A 27,117-nucleotide genomic window follows, 5' to 3' on the forward strand; every position below is an offset into this window, starting at 1 on the left:
TCAGCTATCTTTGGACATGGTTTAAAGAAACCACAACCTGGAAATAAAAGTTGTGACTTTGTCATACACAAAGTACCACATGGAAGTGGCCACTTAGTCATCAGAGCTGACATCTTAACTGTCACCAAGACAATGATCAAATCAATAATAAACCAAACAGCCTTGAGGCATGTAGGCTTTCATGTGCCTGAGGCTGACCACACAGCTCTGGTGAAGGCAAGCCATTAAATTTTTTTTCTAAGTTTTGTGGGCCAGAGAACAGGTGGATCCTGGATTTTAGAGTATTTCTGCTGTCCTTAGTGCTGGGATTGTATTTGTTACTGCTTTACAGGGAGGGGATCCAGTCTCAGCAGCTGAGAACACAAAACCTCCTCTCTGGGACTGCAGTCCTCAGATCTTTAACAGGACCAGCAGCTCAAGGCTCAGTCCCAGCCTCTCATCTGGGCCTGACAGTGGGAATTCCCAGCCCCAAACTGAGAAGAAATGTTTGGACAGGCCTGAGAACTCACAGGGAAACAGCAAGCATGGAAGTCAAAAACTGCACCTGAAATGATCCTTGTCCTTCTGGGGATGAGGTGCTTGGACAGTTTTAAATTTTTAATATCTTATCTGGACACCGGTGGTTTCCTGTTTGTAGCTTCACTGAAAACACTTCTCTCTTCCAAACAGCCTTCTGAGTGGTTCTCATGAGTTCATTTCATCAAACTTAAGGGATAAACTATAAAAGGAAAAGAAATAAAATGTATTAATCAAATAGGAGAGTTTAAGATGGAAACATAATGCAAGGATCATCCATGCAAATAAAGTAACTCTTCATGCACAGTTGGGACAAAAGTATTTTCTTTCATGGTATGCTCTAATAACATATTAAACTGTAAAGTAAGCAGACTCCATAAAATCTCCATTAATGTCAAAGTCATAGATTCCATTTAGAAAAAAATCAAAATCAAAGGCAATGAGATGGTGTGATCAAAACTGTCAGAGTCCATCTTGATAAAATGCCTGAATCTGCATTTCCTGTAGCCACTGTCTGACATCCCAGGCCATGGGGGCTTTTTAATGTACTTAGCTGTGAAATATTACAGCACTTAAAGAAAAGTGAGAGGAATATGTGGGAATACTTACAATCTTGGAAATCCTGCAAGAGAACTCCATTCTGTCCTGATCCAAAGCCAAACACATTTAACAGGCCTGCACAAACCTGCTACACACAGACCAAGAAGATTTGAGTCAAACATATGCAACGACTTGAAGAGGGTCTAAGAATTTAGTAAATATTACAAGAACATCTGAGCAGTTAAAAATCCATTTGCAGAGCAGCCCTGGGTGTGTTGCACTTGTGAAGGACTGCAAGTAAAATCCTCACAGCCTGGACTCAGCCCTCAGACTCTTCTAGGCCTTCCACCACCCCCATAACTGTTAATTAGCACAGCTTCATTAGCGATGATTAATTAGATTAATTTCTCCTTTGGGAGAAAACAGCTTTTTCACCATTGCACTGCCTAGACTTAATGTGCTGCTGAAACGAAGCTGTCTGCAACTTAGTGTTTCAGCAGTAATTAGAGGAATAAGCCACGTGTATAAATAAAAAAGGAAAAAGTCAAATTCCATACACTGAGAAATCATCAGATTTATCCCAGTATGATTAAGTCAGCTTGGATTAATCTCTCTCCTGAGGATGTATATATGTTCTCTGTTACATGAGTACAGAGTCCAAAATGTTAATAGACAGCTACAAACTGAAGTTAAAAATATTTTTAAAGGAATAAGTAGTTTTAGCATTGACTACTCTTCTTACAAAACCATTTAAAACGTATTTTTTCATATCTAGGCCTTGCATAGTGTACATTAAAGCACTTTCTACCTAGCTACCTCAATTATTTTTTTTCTCTAAATCAAGTCATTTAGGAACCACTTCCAAGTTGCTGCATATATATCAGTTCTAGTGCACTGATTCAATAGGATATCCAGCAGGTTCATGATTAATAAGATGGCAAAAGTGGAGTTCAGGCTTCTTAGTGTCAATTTTTGGTTTTCATGCTCAGAAATAAGAGGAATTTTTATATACAATTTCTAGTGATTAACAATTCTGAGTATCAGGAGCTCTCTGAAACACAAAATACTGTAAAGCAGTAATTATTAAAAGTAAAGGTTTTTAAAAGGCAAGATGAAGAGCACAGCTCTTCTTTTTAATCCAGATGTGCATTCTATGTGTCTTCAAAGCCAGGAGCTCCCAACCGTGCAGTGGGATGAGTAGCATAGGAACAGGAGAAACAAACACTGACCAGCTGGACACTCCTGGGCAGAAGGACTCACACAGGGGTGGGTGCTGCAGGACCATCAGCGAGGGGGGCAGCAGGCAAGGAGACTTCTAAGGAAAATGATGATATTAATAAAAAGCCTCTACAAAGCTTCATTAATCACAAAACTTGGAGACAACCCAGTACCAGCAACAACTCAAACTTATTTAATTTGTTTACTCCAAACTGAATGTTTGTTCCCTTTGTAAATGTGTGTTTCAGAGTGTCACATATCTTAATCCTTGCTGATAAAAGAGGCTGTAAAGATTTGAAAGGAAAAAAAATAGATGATTATGATGATGATATTGCTGAGGTATCACTGCATCCCTCTCAAGAGGGGGGAAGACCTGGGTTTCAAAACTGACACATTTCTGAGTAGATTTTGTTTTCCTGCTTCCCTGAAGCTCAGTGGAGATGTTTGAATTATGCTCACAAATTCATTATGTTTTGGGAGATTTCTTTATACATTATGAGTTGTAATCAGAGATATTCAGATATTCAGTGTTAGGAAATGTTCCCTTTACAAGCCATAATTTATTATAGAGATAATAGAATAGAGATAGGATATAACCTTCTTAGGATGGTTTGGGTTGGAAAGGACCCTCTTGGTGTGGATGATTTTCATTAAAGAAAAAAAAGATAAAGATAAAAAGTGTGAATTTACAGTCTTAAGTTGCAGTAACTACATAGAAAAATCAATGTAATTAGGCAGGAAGGTCTTTACATTTGACTATTAACCCAAACAGCACCTTTTAGTTGTTTTGTTTTAGCGTTCCTGATTCTTTGGTGGTTTTATTCAAGAAAATACAAAATCCTCATGCCCACAGAGCTCTAGTGAAATATGGAAGTAGTAGTATCTCAGATGTTACAAATATGAAAATGTTGAGGAGATTTTCTAGGATCAGCTAAGGACTCAATTCCCAGGAAAAAAGTTAGTGGGAGTTGAGCTTCCAACTCACATGTTCTCTTTTCTGAAATCTGCCTTGGATGGCTTTCCTGAGACAAAGAACTGTTCACCTGGAATTAAAATGTGAGAATTCCCAGGTCAGTTATGTGAGCCACATTTTCTCCCTGTACCTTCTTATGTTCTCAACTTCATTTCCATGCTGGCACAGAGGATGGGTGTGTGAAGGAGCCCTTGCACAGAACATGACATCAAAATTTGCTTTCCTGAGGTAGTTTTGTTAATGATTGTTGGGGAGCCATCTTTTCCCCAAACCTTTGCTGATGGTAGGGATTAGGAGAGGTTGGTAATTATTGAAAAGGCAAGGTAATTCTAATGTATATTTTTTTCCATTGCTATATTTTTCATCTGGAGAAGCCTTGAGGATTTTATTAAATTGCCATGTACTTCTGGGACTTAGTTTTATTAAAATGAATCCTGAAAGGATAATTTAGCAATGGATCTTTACAAACACAATCACTGAAATACAGACACGAGTTGAGCTGTTCAGAGGACTGTTTCCATAACAGCACACAGCTACAGCAGCTCCTCAGAGACACAGGATACTGTTTCTATGGAAATAGAATGTCTGAGCCTGCAGGATGCACAGAAATCCATTATGAAAACCAGGAACTAATATTTTAGATTAAAGGGACTTCCTTGTTCACACTTATTTGTGTTTAGCCACTTGTCACCTTTTTGCCATGCCTGGATTTTAGGCTGGTGACTCTCTTGAGCTTGTTTTTCTAAAACAAGAGGTGGTGTTTGGACATTCTGTCTGTCCACCTCTTACAACTTTTTAAACTGTTGGTTAATTTGATTCCAGTTGCAGTGTGTGTCTGGCTGGGGCTCAGCACAAGGAGCGGTGACACAGCTGCTGGGACACCCATGCAGGGAATTCAGCTGCTTTCTGTCCTCAGCTGGGGGCAGGAGGGGCAGGAAAGAAAGGGCAGGGGTACAGATATGCACTTATGGTGCTTTGTGAGCACTCAGATAGGCAATGGTAACAGGTAAATGGAAAGTGCTAGAAGGCAGCAGAGGAACAATTTCAGGGCAGTGGCAGTAGAGCCACAGATAGTGCAGGAGTGTCACTTTTTGTTTCAAAACATCAATTATGTCCCTGCTAAGTAATACCAGTTGTTAACAATGCTGGTACTCTCAGTTCTTCATGCTTTTCCCATGTTCCTGCATCCTGAGTTGCCCAGATCCTTGGCTGTACAAATTCTTCCCTGGTGTCAAAACACAAAGGATCTGTAATGTGCTAATGCTGAGCAGATTCACAAGAGAACCTGTGCACTCCTTTGCAGGAGACCATCAGAAATTGAAAGTAATCCAAGTAAAGATTTTTTCACTATTTTCAGTAATCTCAGAGCACCAGTATGCAGCCCGAGTCTGGCTGCAGTGAGTGTTTGGCTGCTGAAGACTTTTCTGAGCATGTACCCAGGATTTCAGGACAAGGAGATAACATGTTAATAGCTGAAAAACTGCTGATACAATTTCGGTGTCTGCTGTTGAAAATCGGAGCCATTAATGGTGTCAATAAATTTGAAAAAGTCATAGTAATCCAATTACTGCTATTTTAAAACACTAAGGTTCCTTTGTAGCTATGGAAACAAAAATGCAGACATTAATGAGCAAGGGGAAAAAACCCTGGTGTTTCCTTGACGACAGATAAAAGCAAAGCTCCATGAGACCCGAAGGAGAGAGGAACAGAAATACCTCTCACCATGACAGACAGCTGAAATCCAAGTCCAGTGCAACCATAAACTTCCCTCTGCCAGGAGTGCTCCTCCACAGGACATTCCCTGCCTTTGCCCTGCAGTTATCCTTGCGTGAAGCTCTCAGGGTAAGAGCTGCAGCCTTGGAGCTTGTGTGAGAGCTGGAGCCCTCCTGGGGCACTCCTGGGGCACTCCTGGGGCACTCCTGGGGCACTCCTGGGGCACTCCTGGGGCACTCCTGGGGCACTCCTGGGGCAGGGGAGTGTTGTGTGGAAGCTGAAGAGCTCCTCAGCCCCCGGGGAGAGGCAAAGTGCCAGGGCTGAGCCTGCCCTGGTGCTTTGCAGTGTGGATGTGGCTCATGTGCTCCACATGAGCTCGGTGTGGGCACAGGGGACAGCACCGGGCACCCCCAGGGGCTGGAGAGCTGCAGTGCACCCTAAATTCAGTGTTCATATATACATTTATATATAGCACCTCTTCCACCAGAGAAAATCTGTACAACTCTTAGATAAAACTATGACACAGGTACAAGCAGTGTGCAACTGCAACTTAATGGTTGTCACTTGAAATTTAGCTGGCAGTTCTCACAAAATTCACAAAATATTGTTTGTCAGAGGAACTCAACCTTGTTCAATGACAACCTAAGAGTGGAATTGAGACAGAGCTAAATGAGAAGACACCAGTCAGGTTACAGGGCTATTTTTCAGTGGATAGCATAGAGCATAATAGAATATTGATTTGTAAAATGATTAATAAAATAATAAACAGAAGAGTTAATTGGCAAGTTTCTCCCAGGCATTTTGGAAGAGCTGAACTTTCAAAAAAGGCCTCATTTTAACTCTATCCAGCTTATGGTATAAGTGAGGATCCCTTCATAATGGGAAGGAAAGTGTATCAATTGGTTCAAAATCCTAAATTTTGGGGTGTCAATAGCAATAAAGAGCTGGATGCTGAGCTACAGGAGTGTAGGGTTTCCTTGACAACATGTTGGGAAAAGACACAACTACATAGAAACTTATGGGGAAAATAAAAAGAAATGCAGAATTGAGTAGTCTGAGTGGTGAGGACCATGGCGTTACTGGTGACTGGTGCTGGCCTGGGGTCACAGTGATGGGAATGCTCTGCTTCTCTATTTCTAGTTACTGATGCTGCCTTTTATGGGTTTTGACGTTGAGCTGAGTTGGTTCAAGTGATCAATGACCCTGTCAAATTCTATTCTCTTTTTCTGTAAAACACATTAAAGTCAGTGTACTTGGTGGGCTTTAGAACATTTCTGACTACTGTCAGTCGTTCTGAGTTATCTGTTTTATATCTTTTTCTGTGACAAATAAGAAACAGATGGAAAAATGAATACATCTGTAGTTTGTGCACGTACAAACCACTGAACCTTGCTGCCTTTTCGAGTTGGAGGTGCTGTTTCTCTGAAAGCTACATTGCTTCTAAGTGTGTCATAATGGAAATTATTCATGTTTGTGATGTGATACGTCTGAAAAAACTACAGCTCATTAATCCTGGAGCCTATAGGACCTGGAAAGACCCTTCCTATTCCTCCTGCACATCATCTCTTGTGTGGCCAAGGCACCATAGCATCCCCCACTTTTTAACCTTTCAGCTGTCAGCAAAAGGAAGATGTGGGCAAGGAGGAGGAACTGGAGCTCTTCATTCCCACCCCATCACCTGATACTTCAGGAGCAAAGCTGGACTCATCTGCTTTTTCTCTCTGATGTCCAAGATTTTTCTTGGATTTTAGGCTATCCTTGTAAATTAGTCCATAAAACAACCCTTCAGCATACCTGCTTGTGGTGAATTAATACTAAAAACCCAAACCAAATAAAGCCCCAAATGGAACTGTGTGATGATTCAGCATTTAGAGCCTTACCTAACACACACTGAAACTACATTTGGAAAAAGGTCTATGGGATTTTAATGGAAGATGGTTTGAGGCTGGACTTTTTCCTTTACTTTCTATTTCCTTTCTCCTTTGGGTGAGTGTCCAGCCCTGCAGTTGGGCTGTGGAAAGAACCCAAGTACTTTGAAGGAAAAATTCAATTCTTAGTGAAACTGAGGTTGTGTCTGCAACCAGCTGAACCTTTTCAACTTTGTGGCTGCCTTAGCACTTTCTCAGCAGCCTTGAGTCTTTTTCCTATGGGATCCATTACTTTTGCCTTCTCTTTTCATTTTCCTTGAACTGACTTTTTTGGCAAGGAGACCCATGTTTGCTTCTAATGAAGCTTTGTCTCTCCCTTTTGCTGTTCAAGCACATTTTTGTCTTTAAGTTTTTTTCTCTTGGTATGGCCTGACCAGTTTGTGAGGGTTATACTCCTCTTTGGGTGGTAGCTCTTGCTGGCTCAATAAACAGAAAAAACTGCCAGATGAATCTTAGTAGTTGTTATGTGATGTTGATAGGAGGGTGGTAGTTGGCTGTCCAGTTTAAAAGAATGTGGTTTTTGGAATATTTTTATATATTCAATTTTTTTCCTCCAGATTTTTAATAGTTACTTTAAAACATTCTGCCAATTCACAAAGCTGTGATCTTTGGGAAAAAACAATCATCTTAAGTACCGTGCTGGAGATGGTCAAATGAAAGATGTGTAGGCAACCATGATTTCTGTGCATTCAAACTTAAGAGTTCATGTCTATAAAAGAAATATTGCTATTTGTGATAACCAATATCCATATTACACAATGATTCTTCATGGGGATTAGTCCTCAGAAGAGGATTGGGTGCATTTAGACTTTCCAGGTGCTACTTCACCTGCAGCACAGTCACCAACATCATGGAGGAATGGTGACTTGGAAATGCAGAAGCTACAATGTCATGAAATAGATGTTCATGTCATATTGAGACAAAAATGAGCCACACATACCCCTCTGAGAGTTACTGCTGCAGGATGTGTATTTGGTTACTTTTCAAACTGAGTCAGGAAAATAGTAATTAAAAGAAAAAGAATGATAATAAAAGATTGAGCTGATACCACTCATTAATAATGCATGATGTCTAACTGGGCCAAAAGGGTCTTCATTGAGCAAGCAGAACAAAAAGATTAAGAGTTTAGAGAAAGACTAATAGAAAAAAATTGTAGTTCTTTTCTTTTACTTCTATCCACATACAAAAAAAGTTTACAATGCCAGGAAAACGACCAGTTTTACCAAATTGATTTAAGCAATGTCAGCTTGCAGACTACATCTGGTTGTGCAATGGCACTGGGTCTGCATGAATGGAACCCTGCTGGCAGGCACATTTCTTGTCTCCCCAGGCATTCACTTTTCTGTATCAGCTGAGCACACAGATATTTCTCCAGCAAAATTTTCCTGGAGCTGACCTCAGCTGCTAGTGTATACATGGAAAAAAAAATTTAAGTTTCTCTTGTGGCCAGTAGCCAGACCCCACTTAGTGCCAAGTGATGCTGTACTGCTGTGTAATAATGGCAATATCTGAGAGGTTTACCACACAGACACAGAACTGAGGACTGTTTTTCATCCACTGTTGGGTGATTCACTGTTTAACTCCTTTATCAGTCTTTGTCAAAGCCTGGGATCAGCAGTCTGAAGCCCTCCAGTGCAGTCCTGCTGGTTTTAGTGGCACTGAGTTGTGCTGGTTTGATGTTCAGCTCTGGCTGCTCAGCCTGGGTGAGGAGGAGAATGACTGCCAGGGTACCCTGCTGTGAACAGCCACGGGGCACCAGCCAGAGCCTCCCCTTTCCCTCCCCTGTCCCTGTGCATGCAGCTGCTCTGCTTTTCATTGTCAGCACGACACCAAAGAAATCCTGCTTGATTTGGGGCTCGTCTGGACGTGTGAGAAGATGGACACCAAAACCCCTGCACCCCACAGTGCACATGCCTTCTGCCCAAGATTTTCAACCTGGCTGTCTCTTCTCAACATGCTTGAAGATACACATTTATCAAGTGTCAGTCCCTTACTATCAAGGAAAGCCAAGTCATAAAGATTCCTTGAAGTTTTCAAGTTTCCTTCTAAAACTGTTTTGTCTGTCTTTCGCTTTTTGTGGTAAAAATATGTTTGAGAAGTGTTCTTGCTTTTCTGACAAAACCTGTCCCTCCCAACAGCAGTGTGTTCATAACTGTTTTAGTCCCTGTCACTTGTGTCAGCACTTTTATATCAGCTCAAATCCCATTTTCCCCTCATTCCCCATGATGTGACAGGGAACAGCCCCTTTGTCTCACTCCTGTTGGTCTCCAGTAGTTACAACAAATATTCAAGTCTGTTTTCTGCCCAATTTAGACCAGTAAACCTGAGGTGTTGCTGGACAGCTGAACAAAAGTGGGCTGCCAGCATGTCCTGGTTTTTTGGCTGTGCTTTGTGGGATTTTCAAGGAATAGTCCTGGGCTCAGATGTCCTGCCTGGCCAGTTGTGGAGTGGCTGCTCTGTCTATTGTACTGTGCTAGTGGTGCTACCAAGATTTAGGCACCTATTTAGCATGTCCTAAAGCACAAATGTAGATGTCCTCTGAAGACTTTCACTGGGGAAATCTGGATACTCTTCAGGAACACAAGCTCCTGCAGATTAATTAAAAAATAGCAGCAAAAAATGGTAACAAAATATTCATACTATGTAAAATATAAAACCTTCCCAAATACTCAATTTTATCTATTTTTCCTTTAGAGGCTGAGGAAGAAACTTGACTAGATTACATCTGCTAAGTTAAAACAAAGCAACAAAAAAACCTTAGAAAGAGATAAAAGGAGAAAAGTAATATTTTTTCATTTGTGCCTGATGGGGTTGTGTGTTTTGGTGTGTTTTTTTTTTTTTTTAACTGTTTGCAAATCTTCAGTGTAATGGTTTGAAACCCAGTCGTGTCATTTCTTTACGCCCACACACAGAGCTGCAGTAGTGCAGACACTGTAGCAGGCAAACCATATTCCCAGCATCGGCCATTAAAACTCTTCCTACAGCAGCGTGGGCTGCCTGCACCCCCTGCTCTCTCTGCACACACCCCACCACCCACCCTTCACTGTTCAAATGCTTAAAAAAAAAAAGGAGAAGAGAAAGACACTGAAAAAAGAAAACAGGATGCTTCTTTTGTTTCAACGCTATTCCAGGGACCTGAACCTCTCCACCTGCCTGTGAATTGGCCACCTAAAGGTTAGCAAGTGTTTTGTTGTCATTTTCTATGGGCAGAGAGAGAATTCAATTCTAGATGGCAAGACAGAAATTTTAAAGTTACATTATTTTTTTTAATTGTGGTGGTTCTTTCACTTAGCAACGAGAAGATTTTTTTCATAAAACACAAAGCATTTCAGTTCTGGCCCCACTTCAGCTTTTCAGAGGGCTTTAATCGGTATTTTTTCATCATTTAGTCCAACCTTCTAAACTTTAAAAGATGGATTAGGGTTATTATTTTTCTGTTAGAGCAACCTGTTGATTGCAGTCTGCTGGCTGGAGGTTGTTAACTCTTTCCTAACATGGGAAATGCACAGGAGCAAATTTGATGAAAGGATAAAAGAATTGAAATCCTTTGAGGTTTTTAAGCACTAAAAATCCTATTTTTTCCTCATTGTCAAGCCACCAAGCATGTTACAAAACAAATAGGTATGTTAGGTATGTTTCTTTTTAGAAATAGTGATGTGAATCTAAACTAGAGACATATAATAAACTAGAAAGCATTTCTTGTAGCTGGAGCTGAGAAAAGTAGCAGTGTAAGAAGTAGAAAAGGAAATATTCTTGATACAAATTGCATGAAGAGGTCAAAAAGGCCAATACAGTGTTTACTTACACACTAAAATGTATTTTAGGTAACAATATTTTTACTGATTTAAGCCTTTGGAATGTTTTCATTTATGGATATTCAAGAGAAGGAACATAGGAAATATAGAAAACTGTATAATAATGATAAAAGCAGTTGCTGCTATTCTGGAACAAAGGGAAGGTAAAGCAGATCCCATTCTCCCTAAAATATTTTAATACTGCATTCTGGCACAATATTTATAGAAATAATTGTTTTAAAAAGCCCAACCTAACCAGCTTTGCTGATATTATACAATTGTAGAAGTGTCAAAAATATTCGTCCTTAGGATAAGGTACAAGAATTTCTAAGTTCCCCCAGCAGGTTTTCCAGTGGCTTTGTACTTTAATAACGCACTAAGAAGGGCAGAACTTCAGAACAATGACTTGTACCAGGCAGCAAGATTTCCCAAAGTCAGAAATTGAGATGTGACCATGGAGAGACTCTAAAGGTGTCAGGAGATGATGGAATGAAACACTTCCAGCCTGATTCTGCAGGGAACTGAGGCTCCCAACTTTGCTCAGGAGGTACCGGCAGCGTGCGGGCTGCGGGTGGAACTGGCAGAGTTGTGAGATCAGACACAGCCCGCAAGAACAAGGGGAAAGGTGAACTTGGTACTTCTGTTATGAGACATTTCAAGATAGGAAGTCAAACTGAGAAAAGAGCAAAGGCAGAAATAGTTTCCAAGTAAAACGAGATTAACAGTCATTTCTGAGCTAACCAGGAAATGTGTCAGTTCCATTTTGTTTGATAAATTGAGAAATAAAAATCTCCAGACCTGGGGTACACTCACACACATTTTGCATCCATCACAGAAAGAGTGTTTAAAGTACCTGCACAAAGTTCATTTCAGACCCTACGGTTCACTGTGACTTTTTGATGCTGAGATTGAAGTAGAAGTTTTGTGTGGTCTGTCAAGGGAGTTGTGTCGGCTGTCAGTGTTGCATGAGCAAAGGGAAATGATAATCCCACTGTCTGCATCTTCCTCTGACAGTAAGATACTGTGTGCTGCTCTCAGCATCACTGCCCTCACAGGAAAAATTAATAATTAGCAATCCTGGAAGAGACTTTCTTTTCATTTAACTTTGCAAAGTTCTTTAAAACGTGTAGTTGCAGGATGTTCGGAATCAATTTCCTCACCAGCACGGGAGGAATGTTTATTGCTGCTTTCACTTGCTCTCACCCCTGACAACACTCTGTAGGTGTCTTTGAAGGATGCAGGGTTTTTAACACCTGGGGTGGGACCTTTTCCACTTGGGACTCAGAAATGTGCACCAATGGTGTGTGGGTTTAACTCCTCAGATGCTGGAGGGGACAGGAACTGAGAGAGGAGCGCAGCCCCAGACCTCCCTCCTGTGCAGCACCTCAGCAGGCTCAGCTTTGAGCACAGTTTAAATTGACACTTTGCTGCCTATTGAGGCAGCTGAAGTTAGATGAGTTTCTCTGAGCAGGACGGTATTTTGAATTTAAATGAATATAAATAATCTTGCATAGAGATTGCAACTGAGGAAGCAACACAAGAAAAGAGAAAACAAAAATTACTTCATTTCGAACAGAAATCATGCAGTGTAATGCTGGTGCTCTGTATTTTGATACTTCTAGCCATTACAGCAGCCTGTTCATCCACATAATGGGAAGAATCACAGGATGCTATGAAGAACCCTGATTCCAGAGTCACTTATTCAAGATTTAGAGATTTTAGATCAAGTTTCAAAAGGTTCTGCTAAGCCCTGAAACCTCTGTGATGGTGGCAAATATCCAGACAGCCACTTGCTTTTGTTGTAACTTGCTTTAATTAATTATTGCCTCCTTAAGCCTCTCAGGGTAAACAGTTTGCAGTTTTAGCATTTGGAATTTGATACTGAGTGATGTAAATAATGAATTTTAAATGCTTATACATGTTTTCAATTTGTTACAGGATCCAGCATACTGCTGCAATTATTAGTACTGTTTAAATTAAGTGTCCCTTTTAAGTAAATTTACCTTAACTTAATAATAGTCAGTCTCAAAGTGGAATAAAATATAATGAGCTCCAGAAATGTGATCAAACTGAAGACAAACTAATTTTGACTGGTTATATAAAATGCCCATAATCATCTGTTTGTATGATTTGATTCATACCAGTGTTCTATTCTAAGAAGTGCATCTTTTTTCCCCGTTGGTTTGTTGACTGTAGCATGCAGTAATCCTCCAGAAGATCTCACTTAGAGGTGAGAACACATTCCTTTAGGAAAGTATCTCCCAGCAGAGCTGAAACTACTTGCTGTATGTAATTCTCTCCATCTGGACAGACTGAGTCTGTAGAGCAGAAGCATGAGTCACTGTAAAGCAGTTCAGAATGTCAAGTATTTTCTAGATTCACAGATTTGAAGTGTCTGCAGTGCCATTACCAATTACTGGGAGCATTTCAGGGTATGGGAGAAACCAGGAGGATTTAAAGCAGTAATCCTGGGTCCTGTTAAGATCTTTTCTGCCCCTTGAGTAACTACGTGACAGGCAAGAAAGACGGGAAGAACAAGACAGAAATATTTCTCCACCACCAAAATTAGAGGCCTGCTAAATCAGGGCTCCAGAAATAAATGGAAAGCAATCCAAACAGCAGGCAAAACTCTCCAGGATCAATAAAGCTGTTTGAAATGAAAATCCACTGAGGCCTCTGGCATTAGTCTATCACCAGAATTATTAAAAGAAAGAGCTCCCACTGAAGTGGATATTGGACAATTATAACATTACAGTTTCACCACCCCCCAGCAAGGGACAGGCTGCAGGGTCTGAACTGGGCAGCTGCTCATCACAGGGAAAATAAACAAAATAAAACTGAAAATAAAACTGTATCTTCCAAAAGATGGTGTTCCTAAGGAAATTACACAGGCCAGAGATGGCAATTTTGTAACATTATTAGGAATGCATATTCCAGTTTGGGATTTGACAGTCTACCAGCAGAGGAGGTTGCAGCCATCCCAGTCCCTATGTGAAACAAAACTCTTTTTTTTTTGCATAAAGAAGAGTGGCCCCTGCCAGGACCCCTCAGTGCTGCTCACTGTGTTGTCACCTGAGCACTCCTTAGGAACTCGACACACAAATAAAATAGAATTTTTTAAAAAACTGCACTTGACTGTGCCCTATCCTGTTTTCCCTGCAGCTTTCCACAAGTTTATGGAGGTTTGCTGAGCATGACCCAAGCACTTTTAACAATCCTGAGGCATTTTTCCACCTGGTTCCTGCTTTCTGCTGTCCCACAGGGCACCATCAGAAGAAGCTGGTGGACAGCACCCACGCTGGATAAGTTTAGCATTTTATGTGTGCCAAGTGTCTTCTCTCCACCATTGTTTTCTTTCCCAACATATCTTAGGAGAGCCCTTTACCATAAAGTTAAAAGAAAATTAGCTTTAGGATTAAGTTAAAAACCCTACCATTGTATTTCAGGACAATACAACTGAAAGCAGAGTCAAAACCCCCCACATTTCAAAGATTCTGTTTAGAGCTCCCTAATTAAATAGTGATAAAGGATACAGAGAGATTGAAATGCCACTTCATTTGCTTCTGTTTCAACTCTTCCTGTTTTCTGAAGGTTGTTAATGTGACACCAATGTAAAAAAAAAAAAAAAGAAAACCCCAACTTCCTACTTCTAATCTGTTTCAAGTCTTTGTCCTCGTTTCTCTCTGCTTGCATCAAGTATTGACAGAAATGAGAATTTTTTACTGAAATGCCTGGATCAATCAAAGGTACGTGAACTAGAATTATTTCCAGACTAAAGACTTAATTATTTCCAGACTTCCACTTCTGCTCCCTGGTATTTAAGGTAGGGAGCACTCAGAGCTTTAAAAAAAGGTATAATTGAATATACTGTGTATGTTCAGAATGTTGAAAATCTCCTTCTGTGGGGTTACAAAAATAAAGGAACTCTGTCATGCCTCCAGGTTATAGCTGCAGACCAGGGTGGGCACTGAGCAATTGAGCTCTGAGTCTGCTTAGAGACTGATGCTCTGTTTAGTGCTGTGTCAAAAAATGATATGAAAGTGCAGAAAATAAGTATTTACATGTTTAGCTATTGATTTGGTTAATAATGATGGACAGATGAGCATTGCATGTGCCATGCAGAAGACAAAAATCTTTTGTGTAGTCCAAAATTATTACAACAGTGCTGACAAAATGAAAGAAGTTTTCTAAAATATTTGGAATTCAGGAAATAGTCTATAAAAATAGAATTTACAGGATTTAAAATGAGGTTTTTTTTTATCAACCTCCTGTATTAAACTACTTTATAATTATAAACTAAGACAATTTCTGCTACAATGATTTTTTCTCTGAAACTGCTCCACTTTTCAGTGTTCCACAGACCTGCCTGTGGCATTCACCTGAAGTTAGAATTTCAAACCAGGAACAAAATAATTGCATTTAATGGAATTTTAGTGACCAGTTCTGATAGCTTAAGAAATCAATTTAGAAAATTCTGAGCTGGCCAAATCCTGCATTTAGTTTTGTTTATTGGAAAATTTTCCTTATCTAATTAGGATCAAGTTCTTATGCTGGTAGTTCAGTGCCACAAGTTACAAACAGCTGAGAACATGGGGTGGATGCTCAGTAACAGAGCCCGGGGCAAAACCAACAGAGGAAGTTCTACGTTAGGCAAGGACTACCCTGAAGCAGCCTTGGGGCAGAATTACTTTGAGATAAGCTATTTTTGTCAACGTACAAAGAAATACAGTGGCCTTTTTTGGAATATAAATAACAGATGTGAAAAGTCTGATAGTATTTGCCCAGTAGAATACAAGTCATGGCAGTTTCACTCAGGAAGAAAGTATTTTTTCTTGCTGAGAAATGCAGCAAACTACCACACCTGGTAGAGATATGTTATTACATTCTTAAAAGTACATAAGTATCACCTTTAGCTTACTTGTTGATCTTTATTTAAAACTTTACTTTAAATTTTCTGTCACCACGTAGGTATTTTCTTTGTAGAGCATTACAGAACACCAAAATGAGTCTCAGGCTGTGTTGTTGACCCCAGAAACTTAACAGCATTAAGTGAAATTACAGAGCATCTTGTACTTGGGAACCACAGGATTCCTATGAAAAACATCTGTCTGTGGTGGCCTTGAAGAGCCCATCAGCTCTGCATGGCCAGGAGGAAACCAGAGAGAGGAATAGTTTGTGCCCCTGGAGCAGGCTGGTGGGGAAATGTGAAATATGTGGAAGCGTATTTCCACACTTCTCTCTGGGGGAGGGAGGGGAGCAAAGACATGGTGCCTTGCTCTGTCTGATGTGGTACTTGTTGGATGTTCTTCCTACTGGGTGTTTAGGCTTCACTTTTCTTCTTGCTGTCTGTTCTCTGCAGCATATTTTTCCCCTAAACTTTTTTTAAAGAAATAGTTTGGAAAAACTGCTGCATACTTAGTTGGTATCATTGTCTCATCCCTTATTGTATGCTGTGTTTAAATTGAAAAGTGACTGTATAACTTAGGAACCATCTTAAATGGACTTGAAGTGTTGATAACATCACTTTGGAAATTAGAGAATTCCACTTTTATTCTGTAGGGGTAACCACACTGTACAATATGGATAATAACTTATTCTTTAACAAGCCATATTCTTTGACCATTCTTTCATCATTATAGTCACTACTATAATAAAAAGCCACTTAAGTGATTATTCCACATAGAAATGTCAGAAGTGTGTAAGAAAACTCCATGCTTGATAACTGAGCTTAATTTATAACATTCATGAGAAAGAAAAAAAGGCAAAATCTAACATTTTGCTGTGCACAGATCAGTTCATTTACACGTTGTTGTCTTGGATGGAATCAGTAAAAATTTCAAACCACATTTTGAAGCAATTCTTTTACTGTTTCCCAGTAATGATAACCTATTAAAATGATCCAAGGCAGTTACAGAAGCACCACTAGAGACTATGAAGTAAAGCAACAAATTGCAGATTTCAAATTGAGCCACTGATTATGTTATTCCAAATGGGTTTTTAATGGCTGTTTGCACAAGAACAACCCATTATTCATAGCAGCCAGTGCATCCAGTGAGCATGGCTGAGCAAGAATCAAATAAACATTCACAGATCACCTGATTTTCACCCAAACTGTAATTACAAGGGGTTATGCCTCTAGCTCTTCGAAAGAAAATTTTCACCTTGTTTATTTTGATAGTTTCCCCCTTTGTTTCTAAGAAAGAAATAAACACACTACAAATTTTTGCTGAAATAAGTAGTCTGGACCAGCACCAACCCTGCATATATCAGCATAGATTTCAAAAGAATAGGTTCACTTTTTAAAAAAGAAGATGTTTTCATTTTTCATTGAAAGTATCAAAAACAAGCAGTTCACCATAGTATCTCCATTAATTATAGCAAATTAATTTCATCTACACAAAAGCCAGCTTTAATTTCTCACACTATTTTGCTGTGATATCATCTTTTCTACTTTGCAGATATTTATTCAAATCTGACTTGTAAAACAGGACATGAGTTTCATTTTGTTCACACATTTTCATTTTACTCCACTTGTTGCAATGTGATTTGCCTTAGCTCCCTTAAATTGGGGAAGCACAGATAATATGCAGGCATGTTTAATGTCCTGTGTTTGGAACTGGGTGCCCAGAAAAACTGTGTAGTTTTTATCTCCAGAGGTTTTCAAAACCAGACTGGGAACACCCTGACAGCCTCATCTGACCTCGGTGCTGACTCTGCTGTGAGAAGGTGTTTGGACTAGAGAAGGCCTGAGGTCCCCTTTAACCTCAACTGTTCTGTGTTTCTGTATTAAAAATCGTTAATATTAATGAAATTTTAAAACATGATATGAATATGTAATGGAAATATGGTTCCAGAAAACTAAAATGTTATTATTTCTGGTGTGCTTAGAGCCTCCATTTGCAAATCTGAAGCTCAGATTTGTTTGCAGTGCTTTGGGTACTCAGTGTAGGTTGTAGGAGTGGTTTTAAGTGCAGTGTTGAGTGTTCTTTACACTGCACTGAACTGTAACTCCTAGAGGAAAAATGAAAGAGGAACCAATTTAATTGGGAAAGGAAGTGATGATTGTCTCTATGATGCCTGCATGTGTGATATTCTCAGTTGCTCATTTTCCCAGCCCAGGGTGGGCATGTGCGTGTTATCTCTGCCTCAGACCGTGCCTGTTCTGTGTTCCCTCCCGGCAGGTCCGTGAGCTGATGGCAGCCGGGCCCTGGCATGGAGGCCCAGAGCCCGCCAGGCCCCGCGGCCTCTCCATCAAACCCCGGCCCGGGCCCTGCCCCGCGGGGCTCCTCGGAGCCTGCCCGGGGACAGGCGCTGCCCCAGCCCCTGTACCTCAAGGCCCTGACGATCCCGCTGCTCCAGCCCGTCCAGCCGGGCTGCTTCCAGCCCCACGGGCCCTTGGTGGCCGGCAGGAGCTGCGTCCACCTCGATGGCGGCAGCGTCCCCCTCATCCTCAAGCCGCTCGTTCCTCCGGAAGGCACGGAGCAGCCTCAGCCGCTTTTCCAGAAACAGCTTGGGCAAAGTCTGACCTTGAGCATAGTCAGCACTTTACCAGTTTTGTCGTCGCCAAGTTCTTGTGTGAAAGCAGCTATTGGAAGCCCGGGAAAATCAAAAAAATCTGGGAAATACATCTGCAAACACTGTGGACGAGATTGTTTGAAGCCAAGTGTCCTTGAGAAACACATTCGCTCTCACACGGGAGAGAGGCCCTTTCCGTGCACCACCTGTGGCATTGCGTTTAAAACTCAGAGCAACTTGTATAAACACAGGAGAACTCAAACACACGTCAACAACACCAGGCTGCCCTCAGACTCTGACATCACCGGGGGACCAGAGCAAAATGAGAGATCAGCAGAGAGCACCACCTCTCCCCAAGGCAGCAAGGCCTTGAGTAGCAGCAGTGAAGACCAGGGGATACAAATCAAACAGCCCAGTTCAGAGACCAGTGCAGCAACAGACTCTAAGAGATCTCACCAGCTCTCACTGCCAGGGACAAGCTCCTCATCAGCTACTTCAGAAAATCAAGAAGCAACAAATCAATTGTTGAGTTCAAAGGCTGTTCAGGGGGTTCCTGAAAGAGAGCCTCAAAGTTTATCATCTCCAGGAGCTTTGCCAAATGGTCCGTGTCTGAGAAAGAAGATGCAGGAGCAAAGAACCCCGACTGCCAATAGGCACATTCAGCTGCAAAGGCAGCAGGCAACCTCTTCAGAGAGGCAGTGGGATTACAAACCCTTGGACTGCAAGCTGAAGAAGTGTGAGAGCACTGACTCGGGCTATCTGTCGCGCTCCGACAGCACAGAGCAGCAGATGCCATCGTCCAGCCCCTTGCACAGTCTCCACGAGCACAGCACGGAACTGGAAAGTGAAACTGCCTTCAGCAGCCCAAGGTGTGCCTCCAGAAGCACTGCAAAACCAGAGGCAGCTGATAAAGCTACAGCCTCGATGCTAGAGAAAAAGAGGCTGGAAGAACACATCTCAAAGCTTATTTCTCACAACAAAAGTGTGGTGGATGACACCCAGTTAGACAATGTCAGGCCCAGAAAAACTGTCCTTTCTAAACAGGGAAGCATTGACCTTCCAATGCCTTACACATATAAAGACTCTTTCCATTTTGATATCAGAACTTGTGATGTAAATAGGAAAAAAAATCTTTCTCTTTGTTCAGCAAAATCTACCTTTGCACCCCTGGAGAAATGCAAGCCAATGTTTTTCCATTCAGTTCCCACCCAGTTCTCCACAACAATCGACACTGTGCCTGTTACTCGGAGCAACTCCTTGCCTGTTGTGGAGGGAGCGAGGATGGTGCATGACAAAGCAGGATGCTCAAAACCACTTTCTCTTAGTAAGCACTCTGTAAACACAGGCACTGCTGGTTTGCTGCCTAGCAACGATCTCACTGCCAGTTCAGTGGATTTCCCTAATAGCCATCCCCGAGCTCTAGTCAGACAAACAGCAGTGGATGATTTGCCCCTAAGCCATGTGGCTGATCATCCTTCTCTGTCAGAGGAGCTGAAAGGGACTAAAAAGCTTGGGGCTGGAGAAGTAATCAGTGCTAAAAATAAGAAACACAATCAAAGGAAGCTGAAGATGTTCTCTCAAGAAAAATGGCAAATGTATGGAGATGAAACGTTTAAGAAAATCTACCAAAAAATGAAAAGCAGTCAAAATGCCAAGAAAATGAAACAAAGAGAGAATAAGATTACAGATATTACAAGCCTGAATCCTAATTCAAGGGAATCAGCCAGCAGCACTGAAATAACTGAGGAAAGAGATGTCAGGAGCTCTGCAACTGACAGTCCTTCCTCCCTTGCGACAGCAGCTCCAACCATGGGTAAATCGAGAATGTCTGCTGATGGTAATTGTGTTCTGCAGAATGTGTCCTCTGAGGAATCTGCAGACAGAATGTCCAACCTAATGGAGACATCACATTCTGTAACTGCAGGAGCTGTAACCAGCCAAACTTCCCCAGAGCTCAGTGGCAGTGACACAGAGAAATGCACAGCTGGCAGCAGCACGCTGCTGGCTCCAAGCACTGGTGAGCTCAGGCTTCAAAATCCTGAGTGTCAGCTGAGCAGCCACGGGAGGAATGAGGAGTGCTTGCCAGTACAGAGTAGCAACTGGGAGAAACCAGGCCCTGGGAAAGAATCCAGTGCATTTGAGTTAGATTGTAAAAGCACTGCACACAATTATGGGAACCATCACAGGACTAAGGAAAGTGGCCAGCATGGCCTGATACCCCCTTGGGTCCCTTGCAACAACAGAGAAACTGCAGGGAAATCCCAGACTCTACCATCAGAAAGAAAAAAGCTGAAATTCGAAGTAGAAAAGACAAAAAATGTGATTTCAGTGCCCTGCCCTAGTCCCAGTAGTGAAACCACTGCAGCAAGTGAAGCGGAGAGAGGCCATTGCTCTGGCACTCAGTCTCTTCCCACAGCTCCAGAGAAATTCTCCACTAAAGCAGAGGAGCAAAAATCAAGCACAGGAATTAATGAAGCCACTGGAGGTACTGAGAATGTGGAATACAGGAAAACAATCAAACTTCCCACACAAGCTCTCAATTACTGTGACATCAATCTTCTTTCCCATCCTGCAGGTATCCCAAAAGCTTCACTGGTGGGATTTTTAGGGTCTGAATTAAGGGGAAGTGATTCCAACTCTTTTGCCTTGCACAATGCAACAGATGGAGATGTCAAAACATGTCTTGTAAAAACAGGAGCAAAAGTGTCACTTCCCAGTGACAATGCCGTGGACGTGTGTTCTAAAAGCCATCATCTGCAATCTGATTGTTTAAGTCCAGTCCCACAACAAAATGCCTTCTCTCCAAAATATATCCTTAAATTGCCCCAGGACAAGAGAGCTTCAGATCTGTCACCTTTGCTTCAATCTGAACAGGAGATGACACCTGGCACACCTGTGACAGACTCCTTAACCACCCCACCCTGCTCTTCCAGCAGCACATCCCTCCATTCTCATTCCAGCGATGTGGTTTGGTCCCCTTTAAAATCTGAAGTGAGACAAAATACTGGCAAAGGAGAAATCCAATGGAATCTTCAAACAAACTGGAAAACTCCTGGATTCTGTTCACCAGTCAGCTCAGAAACCACAAATATCTTAACCACAGCAGAGAACACCTTTCATAACCAAAACTTCAAGCAGCAGGATATTGCAAGAGAGGACTGGAAGAACAAACAGAACAAAAATAAATTAAATTATCAAAGGCAAACAGAAGAGAAGTGGATGAGTAAAAGCACTTGCTCTATACAGACTCCAAAGAAGAAAATCTGCTTTACTTCTGTGTATACAAGTGGCTTTTTCATATCTGCTGACATCAAAGATGAGAGGAAAGCTTTACCCCACTTTTGCTCAGGAAGTGACTCTTTGATAAAGACATCAGTTTCTAGCAAAGGTGCAGAGCCAACAATCCTGGGATGGGACAGAGCGGGAAGTCCATGCATCCTGAAGGACACCCCAGCACCGCTGCAGGATCTGCAGCATTCCCAGAGCTCAAGAGACAACCCCACTTATTTTTGCCATTCTTTTGGCACTTTCTACCGCCACACTCTCAGCACTCACTGTAAAGGATTCCCAGTGCTGCCCCACTCTAGCAGGACCAGCTACTCTGGCACCTCTCCAGTGCCAGGCTCCAAGAGCACCTTCCCATCGCTGAGCGCCGAGCCGCGGCTGACCTGGTGCTGTCTGAGCAGGAGCCTCCCTCTGCCCTCGGAGCAGGGTGGCACTGCAGCCTCTGCCCACCCCTCCATGCCCCCCTGGCACAGGGAACCCAGCAGGGAATGCACCCTGTCCAAATACGACATCTCCATTTTCAAAATGAGAAATATTGGCAAGACTGTGGCATATGGCTTGACAAACACGAGCTTGAAAACGTTGGTTTCATCCTTTTCTAAAGGACACCAGATGCAGGAGGTAATATTAATAATTCTGTTTGCTTTGTCAAGAGGGTGTTATTGGCTGACAGCCCACCTCCACCCTCTTATTAGGAAAATTAAATAATTATCAGAAGTGTATTTATGGACATTTATAGGCATTTGCTGATACAGAATTTAATATTTATATTTTTATAAGATAAGTCTATATTTGATAAGTCTATATATAAGTCTATATTTGATGCATCAGAAAGATATATTTCTGTGTGAATATTTAAGTTTCTTTCACTTTTCAGAATGCTGATAGTGAGAAGAGAGAATTTCTGTTTCTTGATTTTTTCCCCCTTTATGGGGATTTTTAAATATTTTTCTCTAATAGCATCTGTTTTCATTCTAAATGAGTATTTGACTTAGAGTAGGACTCAAACACAGAGTTGTGCTACTTAACTCCCATGCTGTTCAGTGCCATTTAAAAAGTGCATAGATTTCCAGCTTCTCAGTCAATGTAATTCAGTTTCATGTACTTGCTTTTTTTCCAATATTCTCAACAGTTAAGCTCAGATGTTCCCGGTGGTTCTTTCAAAAATATTTCAGAGCAAAAGAAGAAAACAGTAGTTTGCAAAAAGGAAAAACTCTCAACAAATAAACTCAAGAGGAGCCACAAACAGAAAAGGATTAAAGTCACCCCTAAATGGTAAGAAGTATGGCTTTCAGGTTCACTATATATACATACATAATAAATATAATATATAGATATAATTTTGTTGTAACGTGTGTAAAAACTCCACAGAAAACAAAAAGTCATGCCCAAAATTCAACCTTATCAAAACTGGGGGAAAAAAAGATAAATCTCTCAGAAAGAGCTGTTCTTGTACCACAGCAGGGCCCCAAAGGTAAACTCTAAAAATATCAATATGTTGTTTACTATTAGCAACAGACTTCTCTAAGCAAACCAGACATATCCCACAGAAAGATGATGCCTGGTCAGTTGGCCCTCTCTATGATTTAGAAATTACTCTTATCTGTCAAAACTGTCAGCATTTACTTTTGTTTGAAGGGGACCAAGATGGTTCTGTTTTTAATCCTGTCCCAGCTCAGAGCAGTGCGTGAGACTCTTTGTCCTTGGAAGATCCATATCCTGAGCTGCTATTCACCAGAGAAGGCAGCACAATAAATATCAAGTTTAACACCAACTAGCAGAACCATCTGTAGTTCAAAGGATCATTTGGTTTAAATAAAAAAGCAGGAAGAATTCGAGCATAAAACTATCAAGGGCACATTGTCTCAATCAGCACAGCTCCCCCCTTTCAATGGGAATTCGTATCAGTGGAACATTTACCCTCTAATCTTTCAGGAGTGTGGGGCAGCAGGATGCCTGATGAATTGCTTCAGTAAGGAACACATATTGTGTGCACACACCCCTCTTTATTTCATGACCAAAATCAGACAGAGTGACTCCCTTGAGGACAAATCAGTGTCAGTAACTTAATCACCGTGTCCAGCTCAGCAAACAGCGCTGCGATTTTGAAGGGTCATAAGAACAGAAATAGAAGGCTCAGGTCTGTGTCACCCAGCTGAGTGACATTCTTCTGGGGCTTTTTCCTGGTTTGATTTTCAGGTGCTGTTTTGTTGTTGTGTTTTTTTCCCCTGCTAGTCTCAGAATTTGTTTATATCAAATTTATTTGTATCAAATAAGCGCAGGGATTTAATTAAGTACAGTGTCCTGAAAGCTCAGGTCATGCCTATTAGTAGGTAACTGGACCAACTGGTAACCACCAAATGTAATTTAATTTAATTTAATACACCAAACACGTGAATAAGTGCATCCTTTTAGATTTACATCTTGCTCTGTGGAGAGTGACTGTCTATTGATTTAGGGATGGGACTTTAGTGTCACTCGTTCAGAGTAGAAAGTAAAGCAGAGTTGGATTATTCGGTGTGGGTTTGCTAAATAACTAAAATCCTTATGTGGTCCCTTAGTGATAATGAGCAGGTAGCACTCAAGAAGTGAAAAGGAAAAAACCCAACAACCACACAGCCTCAGGTGATTCCTGTGTGGTTCAAGTCTTTGTGAAGTATTTTGTTTTAAAATTCCAATATAAGAAAAATGATCTCTTATTCCTTAATCCTTTTCTCTTAGAAAATGAAGGATTTACTGAATCCTACAGAGAAAGAAAGATAATAAAATAATTGTGGGTCTCTTGCCTAAAATCCAGCTTTTGTTTTTGAGTTGACATAAACAAACATCTCCTTCCCAGTAATAAATTGCTGTTAGACTTTAGTGCACTGATGAGGTGGTGTTATTCTCCTCTGGCTGCTCCTACATCTCCCATGTTTGTTTATCCCCTCACTGCCCCTGGCACTGCAGGTACAGAGGGAGGCACATCCATGGATTTGCTCAGCTGAAAATGAACCGGCTGAGCAAGAGGCCCTGTTTTCCCAACAGAGCTCTGGATGCTGTGAGAAAGGGATGCTCATCCCAACCCCCCAGATTTAATAAGCATAAGAAGTGCCATCCTCCTCAATCCAAGATGCAAGGTAAGTATTTGGAATATTTGTGTGAAAATATTATTTCAGTGATATAATGAGAAATGTAACAAGTTCAAGCATGGGGGGTGATAAAAATCAAAGTTTATCCAACCTCTTTTCAATAGAAAATTATCTACACCAGCAAAAAGACACATCATATTCCACCTCAGACAAACAACTTTGCAGAAGGAAAAAAGAAGCAAAGAATAACTCAGGAATATCTTCCCATAATGAAAACCTAAACCATGGTAAACAAAAAGACAAAATTGATAAAAAAGTAAGTATTGTAACTTAATTCTTGTATTATTTTTTATTAACAGAAAAAAGAAGTGTTATTTAAAACCTGAATTATATTTAGCTGTTTTAAAGTTGAAGGTGAAACTATTTTGTAGCACAGATTTTGGTTAAAGGGTTTTAAAATGTGTTAAAGGTATTTTTGGGGGTTAAAATAAAATGAAAATTTACTAATGTTAGAATTAGCTAAAATAACAATTAAACTTGAATCCTTCGCATGAAATTGCTCTGGACTGAAAACTTTACCTGTAAATCTTTTCCCCCCCTAATTCCTACAGGACATTTCTGGGCAAATCAGGGAACACCCAAGAACAAACGCCTCTGTCCAGAACATTACAGCTCCTCTGGGAATCGCTGTGACAGCTCATTCCTTTTCCTCCAGAGCTGAGCCATGCCTGCAGGAGTTCAGCAGGGACGTGGCCATTTGCTGCTGGGTGTCACAGCCCCTCGTGCTGCAGCCGTCCCTGCCTGGGCAAGCCCGGCCAAGCCTTCGGAGCGACCCCCTGGCAGCTTCCTTTGGGTCTTGTCCTGAATTTACAAACACAGGCACAGGTGACCAACCTGACAGCACAAACCCAGAGGCTGCTGCTCCTCTTTGCTTACATCCAGGAGGAAGCCAGGAAAACATATTGAGGGTAGTGTCAGAGAGCCAAATATTTGGAATATCAGAGCCGGTGATCCGGGCCGCCGGAAGGGAGAAGGCTCCGAGTGAAGAAAACACACATTCACCTCCCCCAGAAAACTCAGCTCCCAGTTCCCAGCCAGGATGTTCATGTTTGTTTGGATCCCAAGCAGAGTCTGTTCCTGAGACAGTCACGAGGGCTCAGTTACCCAGCAGGGAGCACTCACAGAGGGCAAACTTAGCTCAGCATCTCCTGGAGCTGCACGGAAGCACAGACAAGAACAGATCCCACCTGCAGCCCAATCCCTATGGAAGGCCACATGGAACTGCTACTGCTACCTTAAAAAAGCCCCCAGTGACTCTCAGATCCCCTGAGTTTAAGAGTTACTCTGCAACACCCCCCAAGACATACAAAAAGAGAGGTTTAGAGATGATGAGGAAACAAACAAGGGTGGAATATGATGACACGAGCAGTGATGATGAGGACAGGCTGGTTATAGAAATATAGCAACAGGCTGCTGCCAGGGCTTGTGTGCCAGCCTGGAAATGCCAGGGATCTTTGATCCAGAGTTCTGAAACACCTTAACATCAGCAAAGCCATTCCTCTGTGCCAGAGGCAACACCCTCTTTGGAAGAGCCCTTCCTTTCAAGGACTCAACCTTTTTTAAAAATGCTCACTTGAGGCTGGCATCCTGCAAGAGTCAGCCCTGTGCTCCTGACAGGTTTCCAGCATTGCTCACGTTCCTGCCAGTCTCAGAATTCCCACAAGTGCTGCCTGCCCGTGGGTGTGTTACTCCAAGGCTGCAGTGGATTGGATTACTTCAACAATACAGCCGCAGCAGCTTCCTCAGCTCAGATTTCCTGCAAGGGTTCAGATGGGTTCCCTTCTCTGTATTCCAGTTTTTGGAGTCACTGCCTCTGTACTGGGAGTGACATGCTGGCATTAAGGGGAAGATCTGTTCCCTGAGTATCTGTGATATTGGAAGAGTCTGGAAAAAATGCTGGTCTTTTTCCATGTTGCACAAATGTCAATGCTTCTGTGTGAGAAATGACACAAGCATGCTTTGCTTTGTGTTTTGTGCCTTTTATGCCAAGATCTACTCAAATATTCTTGATTTTTAGGTGGATAATATGGGTGTTAGTTATTGGTATTTCCTAGTGTTAAAATTTTTGACAAGAATTTTCTCATTATATCTGTCACATTGTGTTCCAACTGATGTCATCTGGAATGTTTCATTTTTATTGTAATTTTAACTGCAATGATGCCATTTTATGGAGGGTAAAGAAGCTATATGGCATAGCTTGTTTTCTTTTTTAACAAGTTTTGTGCTAAAAACCTTAAAATTTACTGGTTTCTATGTGAATAAATAATTAGATATTTCAATTTGACCAAGTGTGTTCACTTGCTTGATTAAACTGATAAATGCTAAAAACATTCCACTTCTACATTGTAGTAAAACTCTGTACTTCAACTTCTCCTGTTCTTGTATTCTGATTCACACATAGGGATTAATGGATTAACCTGCATGGGATATTTGGAGTTGCTTTTGGTCAGGTAAAAGACTGAACAGATCATACAAAGAAATTCAGTACAAATTATCTGAAAAAA

The 27,117-nt window shown here is 41.3% G+C and overlaps 1 protein-coding gene and 1 long non-coding RNA gene across 3 annotated transcripts; one reads left to right on the forward strand and one right to left on the reverse strand.

The window, feature by feature from the left end:
* Nucleotides 1-205: 205 nt before the first annotated feature.
* On the reverse strand, nucleotides 206-12,486 carry LOC120507119. Its single transcript, XR_005628686.1, has 4 exons — nucleotides 11,536-12,486; nucleotides 2,286-2,371; nucleotides 1,126-1,201; nucleotides 206-718 (listed from the first exon to the last, which is right to left on the reverse strand). It is a non-coding gene; the product is annotated as an uncharacterized LOC120507119 (long non-coding RNA).
* Nucleotides 9,843-26,871, forward strand: ZNF831 (zinc finger protein 831). 2 transcript variants are annotated; one of them, XM_039719409.1, is made up of 6 exons: nucleotides 9,843-10,062; nucleotides 17,864-22,103; nucleotides 22,615-22,757; nucleotides 24,432-24,601; nucleotides 24,718-24,869; nucleotides 25,165-26,871. In XM_039719409.1, the coding sequence occupies exons 2-6, from the start codon at nucleotides 17,895-17,897 to the stop codon at nucleotides 26,014-26,016; spliced, it is 5,526 nt and encodes a 1,841-aa protein (XP_039575343.1). In that variant the 5' UTR covers nucleotides 9,843-10,062; nucleotides 17,864-17,894; the 3' UTR covers nucleotides 26,017-26,871. The 2 variants fall into 2 exon arrangements, with proteins under 2 accessions (XP_039575343.1, XP_039575344.1); XM_039719410.1 differs by lacking the exon at nucleotides 9,843-10,062 and adding an exon at nucleotides 12,668-14,428.
* The last annotated feature ends 246 nt before the right edge of the window (nucleotides 26,872-27,117 follow it).

The sequence above is a fragment of the Passer montanus genome, unplaced genomic scaffold (assembly GCF_014805655.1).
Source record: "Passer montanus isolate IOZ18808 unplaced genomic scaffold, ASM1480565v1 scaffold41, whole genome shotgun sequence".
NCBI classification, from domain to species: Eukaryota; Metazoa; Chordata; class Aves; order Passeriformes; family Passeridae; genus Passer; species Passer montanus.